Raw genomic sequence first — 17,599 nt, 5'->3', positions numbered from 1 at the left:
TGTCTCCAGTCTGATTTTTCAAAAAAATTTTGTAATACAATGGCTGAATAGTTTTTTTGTCACAAATTATTTTCTTTGTTGTTTTAGATTTTAGCATCACAGATTTAAGAACTGTGATTGTTGCAAAATGATCAGTTTTCAAAATCGTATCCGCTACTATTCCTGTTTCGTAATCGTCTGTTATGATATAATCGATAAGTTATGAAGAAGAATTAGTCATTCTTGTAGCTGTATCATTATTCGTTGGTTTAAGATCATATGGAGAAATTACAGATTGTAGCACACTTCTGTTGCGCTTTGCAAAATAGTTTAAGTTGTAGTCTCCAGCAAGTATGACAGATTTTGTTTCAGCCATAGCAAGATCAATTCCCAGGATCAACTTTTCCAAAAAAATCTTTACAAGTCTTTTTTTCGGGACAGTATGATAAATTCAAAACGCATTTCTTTTTTGTGTGCTCAATTCAACCCATAAACTTTCAAAATTTGTATCCGGAAAGCAGTTGAGATCATCGCGGAGACGAGGTTTCAATGTTTTCGGAATGTACATGATAATACCACCACCTTTCGTTTTTGTTCTTTGGATGCGATATTTTCGAAAACAGTCAAAGTTTTGCTTATATACATGCCAAAATTCTCCCGGATGGTTTTGTGACAACCATTTTTTTACTAAACGCATTTATGCAGTTGTAACCAATGTTCTGAATGAGTTCTTTCAACAGCAGATGTTTTCCTGCTAAACTTCTGGCGTTTTGATGTAGAATTTTTATTCTGGAATCAAATAATTTCAAATTTTTCATCATAAGTGCATATGGCAAAAATGGTCCAGGGTTTATTTCGATATCAGCAATTTTTAGTAGAAGGTACCATATAACAACCAAGAAAAAGGAAATGTTGAATTTGGATGTTCGAGCACATTGTTTGCTGTTAGAGCTTCCTTTGAGTGAAGGTATTCGAGATGCATAAAGAAAACTTTAAAAAAATTTGTGAAACACTATCGGAGGATATGAGTAGTACACGTAGTATAACTATGAGTCGAATACCTGCCATGTTTGGCTATATCTGATTATAAATCATTACACTTTGCAAAATAGCTTAAAAACAACAGAAACTGCAGCTAAAATCCATTTGTATAACGACATATTTGCCTCCATTGTTTGTAAGTGTTAGCCCTACTCACGTGTGCACTTTGAGAATATTGCAAAGATTGTAAATGAACAAGATTACAAGAAATTAAAAGAAAATGACTTAAAATTGCATTTTGAATGAAAAGAATTCCCTGCTGAAAATTAAAATGTATATCATCGTAAAAGAGAGCGTTGTAATTTGCCATCTGACTCAGCATGTTGCATACAGGAAGTATTTTGATTTTTCAGTGTTTCCTTGTGTGATATACGCAGTTTTTCATCGAATTCGTAAATTTTGTTGTTTGTCTGTTCGTTTTTCGGCAATTTTTTTAAGGGAGGCACTTCCATCAATACCAATGTTTCTGGGCTGAACTTTTCCTTTATTGCACAGTCAAGATCTTTGTAATCTGAGATTAAGGCTTCTAAATGATCACTTTTGTTTTAGATTAGCATTGGTCCCATCGAGTAAAATGACTGTTTTCATCTTTTTTTGATCGTAACCCTGTAATAATTGCAGTTTTTCCTTTGTCGTCGAGCCTGGATAAGCATGTATAATGCAGTCCTGAAGAAATGTCCGATCTCTTGCCAGGTGTTTGATGATACTACTACCAATTAAAAAATTTTCTGTTTTCTCCTCGATCTTTAATGTTTCAAACCTTCGAATAAAAACGTCATTTTTTGCACTCGTGTTAACCGCTGGTGTTATTATAGCTAAAATAGTAGTTACCTGTGCCAATTTTTTAAGGAATTCACCAAAGGTTATCACATGCTCGCCAATGAGACTGTCCTTCTCTTCTAATTTTTGATAAAGTTCGCAATAAATTTTATAACGATCCTCTTTTGAATAACTATTAAGCTTTTCTGCAGTCATCATCATTATTGGAATATATTACCGGAGGATATTTACAGGAGTAATTTACAATTCTTGATATTTACAATTAGAACTTTGTTACAGAATCTGTTGCTTAAAAAGAAATTTGTGCTAACGTTTAACACTAGCAATGCATAAGAAAGTGCTTCAAACGTTTAAAAAATGAAGGTCAAGAAGCGACTGACCTTAAGTAGCCAAATTTAGAAGTTCTAGCATCTTTCGTACGATATCTATAAGACTATACAACAGTTTTGAACCAAAGTTACAATGTCTAGTACGAAACTTGCACGGACCAATAGTTGAAAACCCGCATTAATAATCATAATATGTCTATTTCTTTACTATAACTTGCCTTAAAACTAACAAGTAAAAACAAAGTTTCCAATTCAAAAATAAAATTTTATCGAAAAAATTTCTGGTTATTGAATGTAGTTCTTGATTCCGCGATGACCAAATTAACGACCAACACAAAATTTTCATTATGGTTTCCACCATTATTTTTTGAAAAAATTGGGAAAACTTTTATGCTAGCCCCATTTTTTTGTTTTGACGTTTTTTGAGGGCATCCCAAGCTGGAATATATGGTATCAATTTGAAACTTTCTGCGTCTAAAATTTTGCAACAAAAAGAAATTTTTTGAATTTTTTTTGGAAACTGTTTCAAAATTTTCTGCCGACAATTTCAGTCAGTGTAGCCTAATTTTTGATGTAATTTAGATAAAGTGTTCGTCAAAATGCAATCATTTACGCAAAATAAGCGTTTATTGAGCGTATTGTTGGAAAAAATGTATTCTCTCCTTGTGAATGTCTCCAAAAATTATAGAAATACGAAAAAAAATGCGTTATTTGGTAAAAAAGTGCATTCGATTTTTAGCACTTTTTTAGCCTGTGCCTCATCTGCGATAATATTTCAATTCGTTGTTTAAGTAACGATAAAAATGGAAGAAACTAAATTTAGATTTAACTATTAATGGATAATGGTTAAATTTATTTGTAAACTCAAAAAATTTCGAAGATGTTTCAGATGGAACCAGAAAATATAAGAGAAAATTTGAGTTTAAGCGGTGGTTTGCACTTAGTTTGTGCACTTTAGCTTGCATTAAGCTTTTTCTTCATGCACAATTGAGTGAACGCCAACAGCATGAACTCATTCCACAGCTTTTTGTACTTTTTTGGACTACGGAGAATTGAAAAGGAATCAGATAAATATCTTTTTTGGCAGCTTGCCTGATTATCATTAATGATGACAATTCGTATCAAAAAGAGACAGTTTGTACTGATTTTAGTTTCATTTATGCTCCTAGAGATTACTTGCTTACACAAAACGTTTTTCAAAACAGAACAGTTTATTTTTAAATATAATTGGGAAGTGTTTTTTTTATTTTGCTCTGCGTTCCTTCCTGATGATGACACTTTTGTTGAGTTGCAAAATATCGCAATTTAAACCAATTAGGAATTCAATTAATCCGTAAATCTATGTTTTTGAAAATTTTAACGTCGTATTTTCAGTAAACCAATTTTACCTATAATAAATGTTTTTAATTCACAATTCGTGAACGTTTCGTCTTTCTGTATAAAACTCAATAATTTTAATTTTCGTTTAAGGTTCCTTAGTCAATTTTATTGTCTTGCTTTTGGCCCCTCTTGAATGTAGTTGTCGATTGTATACACTTTGATTTTGTTTTTTGAGATTTTGGATCTTATTTTTTGATGCTCATATAATTACAAAATAATCTACGAGCGTTAAAACCAAAACTGCAGCAAAAAACTACTATTATTTTTAAGCCTCAGAGAGTTTTCTTTCAGCTTCTATAAGCTACCAAACCCTCCTCTACTTCAGTTTTTCCATATAGAAAAACAGCTCTAAAATTGTGAAGAAGAAAGTTGAACTTTCTCGTTTAAATCGTATATTTTGTACTGCTAATTTGTCCTAATGTACTCTCATTTTTTTTTTGCTTTTTGAAGAACATTTTTTGTTCTTAATGAACTTATAAAAAATGATTATGTTTTCAAATATGTGAAGTATTTTGAAAACGAAATCACAAACGCAAGTTATTGCCACCTCCTCACCTTTTCAAAGTGTTTTTTCTTATAACCGTTTCAACATGTGAGGTGAGAGGGCCATTATATTATAATCTGTATTTTGTTTTGGTTTTTGATTAACTCAAAACCACAAGTTGCAAATAATAACTTCAACAATTCTTTCTGAATTGAGTAACCCATTCTGTAGAACAGCCTTATTTGTGATTTTTGCTCAAATTCTTTTCCAGGACCTGTCCTGCTGGGTTGATGAATTTCTCAACTAGATTGATTCGTTTAGCCTGATTTTTCTGCTTGTTTATACAAATCCCTATATTCATTTTTACTTTTACATGCTATTTAATTCTTTCGTCATATCAAAACCACGTTTAGAGTTGTTGCAAGAATAAACATGAGAAAATTAGAGATCTTTTTGTCCCGTTGATGAAGTAAACAAAAAATCGAAATGAATTAGGCAACAATTTTTAATATTTATTTCAGTTTCCAGTGTTTTGCTTTTCGGCAAACAGAGTGTTAGGCATGGTTAGCAACAGCTTCAAATGAGTAGGGTTTTGAATGATTACACATGAGGCGGAGCTGCTGTTTTTTTTTAAAGGTTTTTGGGTTGTTTTCAATTGTCTAGATAAAACATTTTAACTTTATTTTTTTTAATAAAACTATTGTAATTTCAACAGCCACAATTACAAATGTTTGCGACACAAACGTTCTCTCAGCAAAAAGTTAAGGGCAATAAAACAGTTAACTTTAACAAGAAGTCATCTTTTTGCCTTTAAAACGGTAAAAGTCTTTAATTTCTCAAAGAATTAATGATAAGAACTGATAAAGCTTAACCAACATCATGTATAATGCAAAAGATTTCAAACTTAAAGGTTTCATGTCAAGCGTCAACGCGTTGTAGGTAAACTTTTTTGATAGTGTTTATCCTAATTTAAGTGCAACAATGTATTTCGTAATTGGAGGCTTCTCGCTCAGATTTTTTGTTCCTCTGAAAACTCCAATATTTTTCTCTGTTTTTTTCTTTCTTAAACCTCAACTGAATGACTCTAATTTATTTTGTAGCAGCCTTCTAAAAACAGTGTTTGGTGCTTAAAGAAACGTTTGTGAAATATTAATTTCGATATATTGATATAGATATGATTTCAGATGCTAATGTGGGATCATTCTGTGCCACGCAAAGAATCAGCGAGCGTTCTTGTTGACATTGTATCTGACTATTTTAATTCCTAACATTTACCTTTAATGCGAATACTTTATCAAACGTCCAAATAAATTGCAGAGCTTTGAATTTAACTGTATTCATGTCAACGTTTGAGCAATTTTATACAGTTCTCGAAAGAAAATTGAAGCGTTAAAAAGAGAATCTAAGAAACTTTCAAATTATTGGTGATAATGAAAGCCTAAAAAGACTGCTAAATTGGCGGGTTTTTCTAAGGTGGTAAAATTTAATCACTGCAGACTAATTTCATACGATCAATCTTACGATGAATCATACGATAAATGAATTCTTTGACGTATGGAGCATATAATTGTTGACATCTTGTGGCTAAATTTGATGTAACATTTTGTAAATGAAAGAGTTTTTCATCACAAGAATAACAAATCTTGACGTCAAAAAAACTTCACGCCGCACCAAATTTAGGAATGATGCTGTCCTAAAAAACAGCCAACTTCTTTTTATCGTCATCAAGAAATTTAACTGAACACTTTTCCTTTGACCCGTCATAGCCTATTGACACAAAATAAGGGGGTCTCGTTAGACATGACTGGTACCATTAGAACTCCCATTGCATTTGTTTTATCCGCATTAAAATTGATACAATGTCACTTCGTCACTTAAAATTTCTTTAAAACTTACAAGAATAAACAAAAGTTTCAAATTCAATAATGAAATTTAGCAGCTACAAAGATCGCAAAAAATACCTTTCAAATTCAATAAAGCCCTTTTTGTATTTTTTTCGTTGGTTGTCCGCTAAAATGATTTTGGTGAAAATAAGTATACACTTTTTAAACATAGTTTACGCATAAACTTAAAGCATCGTTTTATTTCGAAAAAATTGAGTTTTTCTTTGTCCCGTTTCTTCTGTTTAATTTCGCCTCCTATATTTTGGATAAATTTATAAATTGAAAAAAGCGGTTTTCTCGTTTGAGGCAGTTCGAAACCATTGACAACTTTCACTCAAAATCATTAATTTTAAATGTAAATGTATAAATTTTAAGCTAAAAATAACTCAGTTTTTGTACATTATTATGGCCTTGTGTTTGACTGATTACAAATTTATGCTAAGAAGTCTATATTAGCTGATAAATATTCTACTGGACTCTGAACACATGCAATAAAAATGACAAATTCTTCCTCGCTTTCCGTCATGTGATATTTAGAACCTTCTTTCGAAATATCGCTGAAAAATAGAATTTTAGAAAATTGTACAAAAACACTGAAAAAACAATTTTAAGTTGGCTTGAGCTAACAGTTACATTAAAAAAGTTATGTTTATAATTTGATTAAAAATAGCGCTTTTATAAATAAACAGTAGATCTGAACTTATTGATAGAAATGGAAGAAACAACAATGTTCCAAGCAAAAATTTCCTAATGAATTGAAAATACAAGCAATTGCTAATTTTGTGGGATAATTTAGTTAGTGATAATACAAGGCCAAATAAAACTTGGATCCAATAAAAGTGGGGCTGAATTAGGGTTCAATATTGTTATAAATTTTTGAGAACTTCAAGAAGAGGATTCTTTTTTGGCTTCTCATCAGTTTGCGTGAAAAACTAATGAGTGTCTGTCAACTTCTAGATATTCATTCATTCGCATTGCCGTTTCGCTTAATTAGTGGCGATACTAGCCAATAAAATTGATAAAAAGAACCATTCCGTTTAATTTCCTATTTACATATGGACTGCCTGGATGATGGATCTATAATAGTTTTTTTCAGGACACAGATTGTGAATTTATTTTAGCAAGGTATAAATTTTTTTATTTTTAGAGATTTAGAACCCGTGCTAAAAGCCAGGTATGAAAAAATGTATTTCACTTTCAAGGTGGGGGACAGTTCCTTAAATAAACGTTATAACTTTTAAACCAGTGCCTAAGTTCGACACAAAATTTTTAGAATACCCGTGATGATTTGGAAGAAATATGAATTAAATGTTACAGAAAAATGCGAATTGAGTAGAAAATCTACTCAATAATTATTGTCAATTTCGTCTATAAGAAAATGTGATCAAATTAGTGCAAAAAAATTAGCAGTGAGCTTTTTTATTCTGATTATGTAGGACTATGAATCGATAATATACACTTTTCCGACAGATTTGAACTATCATTACGACGCAAGGTTACCCAAAAACTTCCGCCTTAGTAAAAATCGCGCAAAAAACAAATGAATAAAATCAGGAGACAAGCTTTGTTTTTAAATTTTCGAGAAAGAGGTTACGCCATTTTTGCGACATTGAGATACTTTAAACTTATAAAAAAGGTGACAAGTCTTGTAGTACGTTTCCGCTCATTTTAAGTATCTATTCGCCGCAAAAAATTTGTCTCTAATTCGCAATTCAGCCTAAAAAAGCGCAACAAAATATGTTTGTTAAGAACTTTGGTTTTTGTTGTTTTTTGAGTGGAAGTGATTTCAAATGTGATATACACCAGGATGGAATCTTTAATAATGTATTAGACACCTGTAAACATGTAAATTGACGCAAAAGAATTAATAGACACCTACAGACATATAAATAGGCGACAAAAATAAATGATTCAAAAAGTATTAATCCCCTGTAAACCTGTAAAAAGACGCAAAAAGCGGTCGGGTAAAGGAGGGATTTTTCATTTAAAAAAATAATGGAAATCAAAAACAGACGTAGAATTGGGAGATTTTTTAAGAAAAAATGCTAGAAACCTGTAAGCCTGTGAATAGACTCAAAGATATCATATATACTCAACTTAACAATTCATTTGCCGAATTCAAATGGAAATCACTTAGTTTAATCAAATTTAGAAAGAAAAAACAGTAAACAATTCACATGTGATTTTATTACCGAAATTTCACTATCCAATCTTATCTTGTTATGAACAAATAGAGGAATTAATAAGTTGGTTCCGGACAAACCTTCGTTTTAAGGATAAAAAATTTGCCAAAATTCTAGGTTTTTCATAAAATAGCCAATTCAACCACAGTGCATCAAAAAAAAGTTCGCAACTGGGGGATTTTTCAGAAATTAAATTGTCAAATTTTAATACAATTCTCATCAAAACAATGCTGCTTGAGTACAAATAAAAGCTTAAAAACCGCGAAAAAAATAGTGAAGCGACGATCATGAATATCAGCTGATGCTATTTTCAATTTCCATCACACTAAAAAGAAAGCGCCATTTTCTGACGTTAATTTTTTTGTCAAATTTTTTGAAAAATGCCTAAAAAAAGCTTTGGTTGATGCCAATTCTATTTCCAGACCTACAACTAGCATCAAATAAAAAGATTGTGATAAATTTGAATCCTATATGGTATATTATTAACCTGTAAACCACTTTTAATCACTTAATTTTTATCAACTAATAAACGCGCTTTAAATTAGGCTTAATTGCGGTTTATAGATACATTCAGTGCGAAAATTAGATACATTAAGTGCGAAATAGAGTTATCTTGAGTGCAACAAAGAGATATGCTAATCGAGCAGATGTGTAATACGCAGCGAAGTTTTCCGAGAATCATTCTGAATGAGTGCTGAAATGCTCTTATAATCTGATTCCAGTCCTAATTCCCCTGAGAAATACTATGAATCACTACTGAATTGCTCTGAGAATCATTCTGAATCAGTGCTAAATTCAACTGAGGATTATTTAAACTCAAAACATGAATTTTGCTTTGAGAGTCAGAAGTAATAAAAAGTGACGTTAATGTGTTAGTTTTAACTGATTAGTGATGTTGAAAATAGTAAAAAAATTTCTTTAGTGGAAGTTTATCACATATATATATATATATATATATATATATATATATATATATATATATATATATATATATATATATATTTGAAAGTAATTTTTGGATAAATAATGGCTTGCTTAGCTTCAGCGTAGATAAAGAAACACTGCCCAACAAATTAATAAACTGAAGTTATAACTGATATTAGTTATAACTGGTTATAACCTGGGTTTATGTCGAAGAAGGAGACGATAGTGAGGGTTGCATAAGGAGTCCAGCCCGCAATGAAGGCTGCAGTAGACAGAGCACAGATTATGGTAATTCTTCTAGTCCTGAAAACAAACAAAGTAAACAATTAGAAAACAACAAAATAGAAAAAGAAAATAGATGTCTGATATATTTCAGGAACGCTACTATAATTAACAACTCTTTTTTTTAATTTTCAAATATTTTTGTTTTAAAAACTATTTGGAAACAAAATTTTTATTCTAATATCGATCATTACTTCCTGCATTATCAGAAATGTCCTATTTAGTTCAAATACGATTTTTTTTACCTAATTTGTTTCAAGTACGTTCTTAGTTTTATTTACGAAAAATAGCAATAACGATTGACCGAATCTATACTTTGCAAGCGCATTCAAAGCTTGATCAGATAGTGGCGCTCAAGCAAGCCGATAGGCAAGCAAGCCGAATTTTGAAAATGAGGTCAAGTAAGCCGAAAAATTTAAGCGGATGAGAGGCATGGCCATGGACAGCGGTCTGCTGAGGCCCGTACCCACTAGATGTCTAACAATTGAAGCATTTTTGTTTCTTTGGTGCATTTGAATACATTATGAACTATAATACTACGCGCAGTATTGATTGTAACGGCTGACAATGTATTATTTCTGATAGATTACAAAACTATTACATAACTTTCGGCTTGCTTTTCTGTCGGCTTGCTTGCCTATCGGCTTACTTTGCATTCGCCAGTTATTTCAGATTATGTTGAACGTTGAAAATTAAAAACAGTAAGCTTTTGTCATAAAACGCTTAAATTGTTGCAATTTCGCTTAATAATTAAAAAAACGGTTGCTGGAACGTTCTGGCGATTAATTGTTTTTTGCGACATCCAAAACAAACGTTGATGATCAAATTGACTTAAAAAGATATTTCTTAGCAAAAAGTGAATTGATAGATAAAAAGCTTATAACTGAAAATTTTTCGGCGAAACTATCATTAAAATAAACACTGACGTTGTTCTATTCAGTTTTGGTTGACAAATTTTCACGCACACTCCTAATTATTATACAAAAATTATCACTTCTATTCTGAATTCTTTAAAGGTTTATCTACCTGTTCTGGAAACGAAACAGAAACTAAGGCAGTTCAGACACCTTTTTTCCTTTGTTATGATTATTGATCTGAAAATTGATTTTCTTCATAATTATCTTCATATCTCTCTAAATAATGATTCTTCAATTAATCGTCGTATTCTTGTAAACTCGCGAAAATCATTAATCTAAAAAAATTATTCTCAGTTTCAAATTCTTAGTTCTCAAAATTAAACATTATTTATTAGTTGAAATTTGCTAAGCATACAGACAACAAAAAAATAGTTATAAATTTTTAAAATTCTTTTCATTTCCGTGACGCTGATCATTAAAGCGATATTAATTGTGATCAATTATTTAACTGTGGTCATATAGATTTTCGTCAGGAAATTCCTTTCATTAAGTTTTTCTGAGAAAGTCTACTCCAAAATTTCCATACAAGACCAATTATTGTTTCGACCCCTCTTGAGGGGGAGTAACTATATACTCAAATGGTTTTTTTTTGTTCAGACAATTTTGGCCGATCGATATATTCATCGTAGAGAGTTGAGAGTGGTATCATTAGAAAGCCCGTCCAGCGTAGAGTATGGAATTAAAAAAGAGTAATTTTTGCTTCTTATAGGGAGTTATCGAAGTTTAAATTTTTGAATGTTAGACGAAATTCAGCTTTTTTTATTCACATTTTCGACCAAGTTTTCGTCAATTTTGACCAAATTTCCGTCGGTTTTTCTAAAATACGTTAAAATTGGTAACTGTTGTGTTATTGATTTTTTCTCTAAAGATAGAGGAGTGTTGCTGAATTGTATGATTCGAGATTTTTGGCTAGAATTTAGGCTAAATTTTAAAAATCAGACATTTTTTTGTCAAAAAAATGGCTTTTTTAGCCCGCTTGCTTTAAATTTTCTGGAAGTAGAAAACTTAAACCTGCGGCCATATTCTTCCTAAAGTCATAATAGAGCTATTTGTACTCCCACTGGCCTTAAGAGTCTGCTGGAATTAAAATTTTTCAAACTTTTTGCAAATTTAAACTCGATAATTTTACAAAATGCATTATTTATTTTTCACAAACTGAAAAATTTTGTATATAATTGATCTATTTTGCAATCAGAAGTTAAAAAAGAACCTAGACATTTTTTTTCAGTTGTTATCTAAAGTCTGTTATGATTTTGAGTATATTTGTTTTGACAATACCGGTGAGTTTTTGAACGTTGCCAATATTTTATCTTATTTCTCTCATTTTGCGCTCACTCTCAGTTAAAACGAAAACAAAAAACTTTCATGTGAGTTTTAGATTAATGTCAGCGATGGTTGTATAATCAGCTAATGGTTTTTTAGATTTGGTACTACGCGTTTTCACCCTTTCTTTTAATTTTGACCATAATCGATACTTTTTTAGTTCATTTTGTTCCGTTGTCAAAAAATCACATTATTGATATTTTCAATTGAGAAAACATTGTATATTGCACAACGCTGGAAAAAGGGGTATCTGGATAAATTAATTGATTTTGTTGAATAGTTTTTTTTCTTTTTGGGCTGAGACACAGTTATCTCTCAGAAAAAAAATTTTATATTTTGCCTATGTTTGTATTTCTTGTCATTGTTGTCCACCAAATACACAATAAAGATAGAATTTAATTGCGTCCCTAAGACTTATTACTCGATCTAGTTAAAAATTTCTGTTTATAGCAGTTTGTTTCAATGACTTTCAAACTAAATTAAAATAGAAAATTTTGTCTGTTTCGTTTTTGCTTTTATTTTTGTCACCATATAACTCAATCTCACTCATTAGAAATCTTAGTTACTCTTGTTGATTTAAACAATTTTTCACGCTGGGTTATGCGTTGTAGCTGATTGCTTCGACCATTTACTTTCAAAAAATTTTTCGAGATTTCTATGCTGTTCAACTTTTGGGTCTCTCTTTGTTGCCATGTCTAAGTGGTCTTTTTGTAAGGAAGACTCATTGATAATAAGATGAAGCGGAAGTGACGATTCACAGTTCTTGCAGTTTAATTATAGGGCCTTTAACAATGTCTGGTTGTAAAAATGTTTGAAGTTTTGGCTTCTATCTGTTTTATTTTTTTTTGTGGGCTTGTGACTTTATCCCATTATTAACCGACCCAATTGGCTTTCTGAGGTGTTGAAACTTATTCCGTCGCTTTTTGTTTGTAACTTTCAGTATGTTATGACTTTTAGAAATTGTTGTTTTCAAAAATAAGTTTGGGTTTTTGAGTTTAGTCTTTTGTAAATGGTTCTTCGGTCGATTTGTAGCTCTGTAAACAATCTGTTTCCAGTCAGCAATAATTTAATCGTTATAAATGTTTTAGCTTCAAACTTCAAACTCTTGTTTTTTGGTTTTGGACTACTGTTACTGCGAAATTTCATGAAATGATAGATTTTTATATTTTTGTACATTTGAAAGGATTTTTGGTTTCCTTTTTATGTTATTTAACAAAAATCGTTGATCCAATTGGCTGTGAAATTTTGCGCAGTCAAACACTTCATATTGACATCTCTCAATTAATTCTTATCTATATATAAATGAACATTTTTATGCTTTCAGTTGATATCTAATGACATTAATAACTGAAATTAATTGTTTTCGAAAATGGAAAAGTATTTTTGAACTTCGTCAATATTTGTTATTTTTTGTCGACCTAATAAGCAGCCGCAATGGGGACAGTTCAATTATCTTTTGTAATGAAGTGTAGGTTAAACTGTTTTATTTTGGTTTTTATCTGATGCGAGTTTGATATTATGGTTTTTTTGTTATAGACATCGAGTTTTGGTAGTATATAATGTTTGTTGTTTCATTTTTTATTCTCCTTTCTAGTGGTCCTATTATCAACAAATTTCATCGACCCTCTAGCGTTGCATTAACGTATTTCATTGGTTGTTTGTTGAAAGATGTGTATGTTTTTGAAAGATTTCTATCTCTTCATCATTTGGTAGCCAATTAAGTCAAGAATGTCGATGAGCGGGGTCGGAACATTATGTGCGCACGCACATTACCGAGCCTTCTTGTTTTATTATGAACTTAAATTCCAACCTTACTGGGTTGCTATACTTTGCTGAGCAGAAAATTAACACGAAAGTTTACAACCATTTTGCAAAAGTAATTATAATTTGTAGAAGGCTTCAAAAAATTGCGTTGTAAAGTCTGTCACTAAATAAAGCTATTTAGTTAATGTTCGTGCATTTTTTGAAAACTAATTTTTAGAACTTTCCGAGCTGAAAAATTGGTGACCTTTTACTGCTTTTTCAGAGCCAAAAAACTTCGGTCAAATTTTATTCCATTAAATATTTTTTGATGCACATTTTTATAAACTAGTTAATATTCAACCTCAAATAAAACAAAGATCAATATATTGGTTTTTGACGGGTGTAATGCGTAGGTATATGTTGTTTTAATACATTCCCGTAACGTAACTATATTGGGAAAAATGCTTAGAACGCTTTTTTCATCTTTTGCCGGCCTTTTGTTTGGTTATGAATGGTATCTTTCACTGCAGACGTGTTCTATTTTTAAGTGTTTTCAGTAATGGAAATCTTTGAGCCGGTGCGCCGCCAAAGTAATCAAACATGCATTTGGATTAGAGGCTTTTGATGTTCGCCAGAAATATTTTCCCAGCTGAGATGAAAATTAATGGATCGGAAATAAATCACATCAAGTGACACTATTAGACGAAGTTTCGCTTAACCGATTCTCCTCAAGTTTCGCCACCTCCCCTCCCTCCCCCCGTGTTATAAGATGACGATATCATTTTTTTCATTTTTTTGTAATGCAAATTGTATTTCGGTGGGGGAGGGGGGCTTAAGTTAGGGATGGTCAACTTATCGACCTTATCACGTATAAATTTCCAGCCAAGAGATAAATTGATTGAATTCATAGGAATAAAAAATGAGAAGTTTTGAATTTTATAAAATGAAAATGTTTTTTTTCACTAGATAGACTTATGTAAAAGCTGCTAAGTACAAGCCATTACTAGTATTTTGTATCGCCATCGGCTTAGAAAACTTTCGATTAAATTTTCTATTAAAAATTGAAATAACTTTTCGCTTAAATTTTTTCGGATCTGCCTCGCTTTGATACAGATTAGGGTTTATTAATCAAAGCCTGTAACCCATTTAATTTTTCCTATAATTTCCATCAGCTCTTTGGTCTCAGTCATTTATCTTTTCCGTAAAAAATTGGCTTTTACAATTCTTTCTGATTAAAGTACCATTTTTTAAAACTAATTGTGGGTAAAATTTCTGAAATTTTTGACACTGTTGGTATCATGGTTCTCTAGTTCATTGATTTTTCAGTCTTTCAGCCTGATTTGAAAGGTCAATATGATTAAAAACAAAGCAGGCGAAAAGAGAATTTACTTTTTGAAGAAAAAGTTTGTTTGCTAACTAAATCGTCAACTGGCCGCCAGCAGTCAAACATGGGTCGTAGTTTTTATAACTCATTCTCTTGTCTTTCTTTTTGCTCGCCAAAGATTTATCTTTTATTCCCATTTTACTCTGAAGAAGTAGAGCTTTTTGTCAAGCCATGCCAAGCTTATCTTATAACATGCATTTAGCAGCTCTCTCCGGTTTTTCCTATCTACATTTAGGAAAATCAATTAAAATATTATGAAGATGAAATGTCTGTTTAAGTACAAGTTTTAGATCAAGTGGACAAAACGGCTTCTCAGGTTCAGTTTTTGTTATATTGATTTCCTTCAAAGTTTTTAATTGGCAACAATTTTTCATGCAATTTTTTTCACAGTTTCCGTTGACAATCAAATTACGCTTTTCTTAATAATAATGACTCGTTAAAAATCAAATTAAAAATCATAGAAAACTAAATTTCATCGTTTTTAGTCAGGCGACAATTATTTCTGTTCAGTTTTTCAATCCTTATTGAGTTGAGGGGTCCTACCTTTGGTTCTCTGCTAATTTTTATTAGACCAAGAATTAATTCAAAGGAAAAAAAGTGACAGCCAGTTTGTGTTTTTTTGCAATGGGGGGGATAAAACACAGGAGGGGTGCACACAGAATAGCTCCCAATAACCTGTTGCATCAATGCCAGAAATTGTTTGTTGCCTATTTGGTATGAGATAAATATATGCATGCAAAATATATTGTAAAAAAAGTTTTAAAAGTTTGTAGTTCTACTCATCAGTGGAGCTAAAATTTGAAAATCCACCTAATTTCTGCAAATACCAACATGGTTGCTCATTTTATGTAGTAATAAAGAACCAAATTTTGTATCTTTGTCTCATATGTAGTAGGAATAAAGATATATTTTATTTTTCTTCCATTTCGTCCCCTCGCAAAAGTAATTATTTTTTGAAACAAGTAAGTGGAATTATCAGCTGATAATTAACTGCACTCAATTTTTTTTAAAAAATAATGTAAAAATCATGTTTAAGGTTAACCGTAAATCAAATCACCAGAATCTTCAACTCAGTGTAAAGTAAATAAGAAATACTTTATGAACATTATGCACTCTCCAATTGTAGAATGTTAGTCCATAATTAGCGAATTATTATGTACTATTACTTAGAGGTTGCAAACAACATGCACACGGCTAAATGGGGGCAGCAAGCGGAGACAATCAAAGAATGCGTTCAATTCTATCGGTCTTGAATCGTTGAGAAAGAAAAATGAAATAGAACAGGTGTCATGCCTAATAAGTTTTAATATACAGCTGTGAGAGTGATTCCACTTTTGATTCGATCTGAATGGGTGCTTGAAAACCAATCTATTATAAATATAGAACAAAAAATATTATCTTCGGACTGTAACGGAACCCATTCTTTTATTTTTCCGTTCCCCAGCCTACATCTTATTAATTTAGTTCTTTCCACCATTGCTTGATTTTGTCGGAAAAAGTGACTTAATGTTTGAGAAGTGACTACGTTTGTTTCTCTTATATAATTTATAGAAGGGAATTTCTCGTTTTTAACCACAATTTATCGCCTAATTGCGCAAATGTTTCACCATATTTTTTCACCATTTTCTATAAAATGTCGCACCTATCAGTATATAAAATATGATTGATTTGCTACTCTAACTTGGGAAAATCGAAGATTTAATTGTTTTCTGAATTTAGTCTTGGTACGCAAGACCAATAGCCGAATAGCATTAATACGGACGTAAATTCAATTTTCAATCGAAATTCAGGTGAATAACCTATAGCCAATAGCAACTGTTTAAAAATGTATTATCAAAAACAATCATCTAACTGTTATTGTAACCTGTCAACTAAAAAAATGTGGTTAGCAACGTCATTAATTTTTTTAATATCGTAGTTTTAAAGTAAAAATGGTGTTTGAAATCCGTTTTTAAAACTAACTTGAGAGCTGAAGCGGCTCTCTGGCTCTGCTTCACCATCCGACGCAGGATCTCGGCATAGATCCCCGCAATTGTCATCAGTGGAATGCAGTACTCGAATACCAGCAACAGGACAATGTAAGTCCTCCCCTGTCTCGTTTTGTCCCCGTAGTCCATGCCCCAGAAATACCCGTTAAACTCCATCTGGTATTTGGGGTGTCCGATTATGAAGGGTGCTATGGTCCAGCCTACTGACATGGAAATGGAGAGGATAAGTGACGACATCAAGTAGGGCATGTTGATAAGAGATCTCTGTCGGTTTGTGTCTGAAATAAGCAAAGTTATTTAACCAGATTAACGACATCAGATTAACCTTCCCCCTTTCTTACCGTTCGCAACCCCCGATTCTTAAGGTTACGACCCCAATCATCCACAATTCTGGCATGATTGTCTACCAAATGAGGAACATAGAAAAACCCAGAAATTCAAGTACTTTTTAAAAAAAATTGTCGTTTGAACGAAAAGATAGCCTCCACAGCAAATAACTCAGTGGTGGAGTAAAAATGGTGCATTAGATTGATGATATGTGCAAATATTAAGAAAGCGAGTCAAGACGAACAGCAAAATCAAACAACAGCAACATCAAAAATTAATTACATCAAAAACTTTATGTCCGTTTCAAAAACAAATTTTAATAACAAAGTCAAAAAAGCGTAAGATAAAACTGATATTAAACAGAATAACTTGTAATTCACCAGAAAAGATATGCTAGTAGTCAATTAAAAGAATTGGTAACAATTAGACAATAAAGAACAAAAACAGTAAAGTTGAAAAATTCGCATAATTTTTTTTAAAACAATTAATTTCAAAGTGATGAAAACCATTAGAAATCGACGACAATACTCCATAGATGAACGATTATCAATGCATTTTTAGAAGGGATTAAAAACTGCCGTTATTCAACTTTTTATGCGGTTACAAAAAGAACAACAAATAGACAACAAACAAAAAATCAATTAAAACTTGG

At 31.5% G+C, this 17,599-nt stretch overlaps 1 protein-coding gene across 2 annotated transcripts in view; it reads right to left on the bottom strand.

Moving 5' to 3' along the window:
• LOC142345968 (uncharacterized) overlaps nt 1–17,005 on the bottom strand; it is a 44,213-nt gene extending 27,208 nt beyond the window's left edge. The window contains exons 1-2 of one of the 2 annotated variants that reach the window (XM_075398435.1): nt 16,595–17,005; nt 9,180–9,286 (exon numbers count right to left, since the gene is read on the bottom strand). In XM_075398435.1, the coding sequence (XP_075254550.1) occupies nt 9,180–9,286; nt 16,595–16,869 (382 nt within the window). In that variant the 5' untranslated portion in view covers nt 16,870–17,005. The remainder of the gene's footprint in view (nt 1–9,179; nt 9,287–16,594) is intronic. The other variant, XM_075398436.1, reaches the window with a different exon arrangement.
• Between the last annotated feature and the right edge of the window lie 594 nt (nt 17,006–17,599).

This window comes from Convolutriloba macropyga, chromosome 9, assembly GCF_964194025.1.
Source record: "Convolutriloba macropyga chromosome 9, txConMacr16.3, whole genome shotgun sequence".
Taxonomy (NCBI): Eukaryota; Metazoa; Xenacoelomorpha; order Acoela; family Convolutidae; genus Convolutriloba; species Convolutriloba macropyga.
Note: the sequence above shows the minus strand (reverse complement) of the source record. Positions and strands in the feature narration are given on the sequence as shown.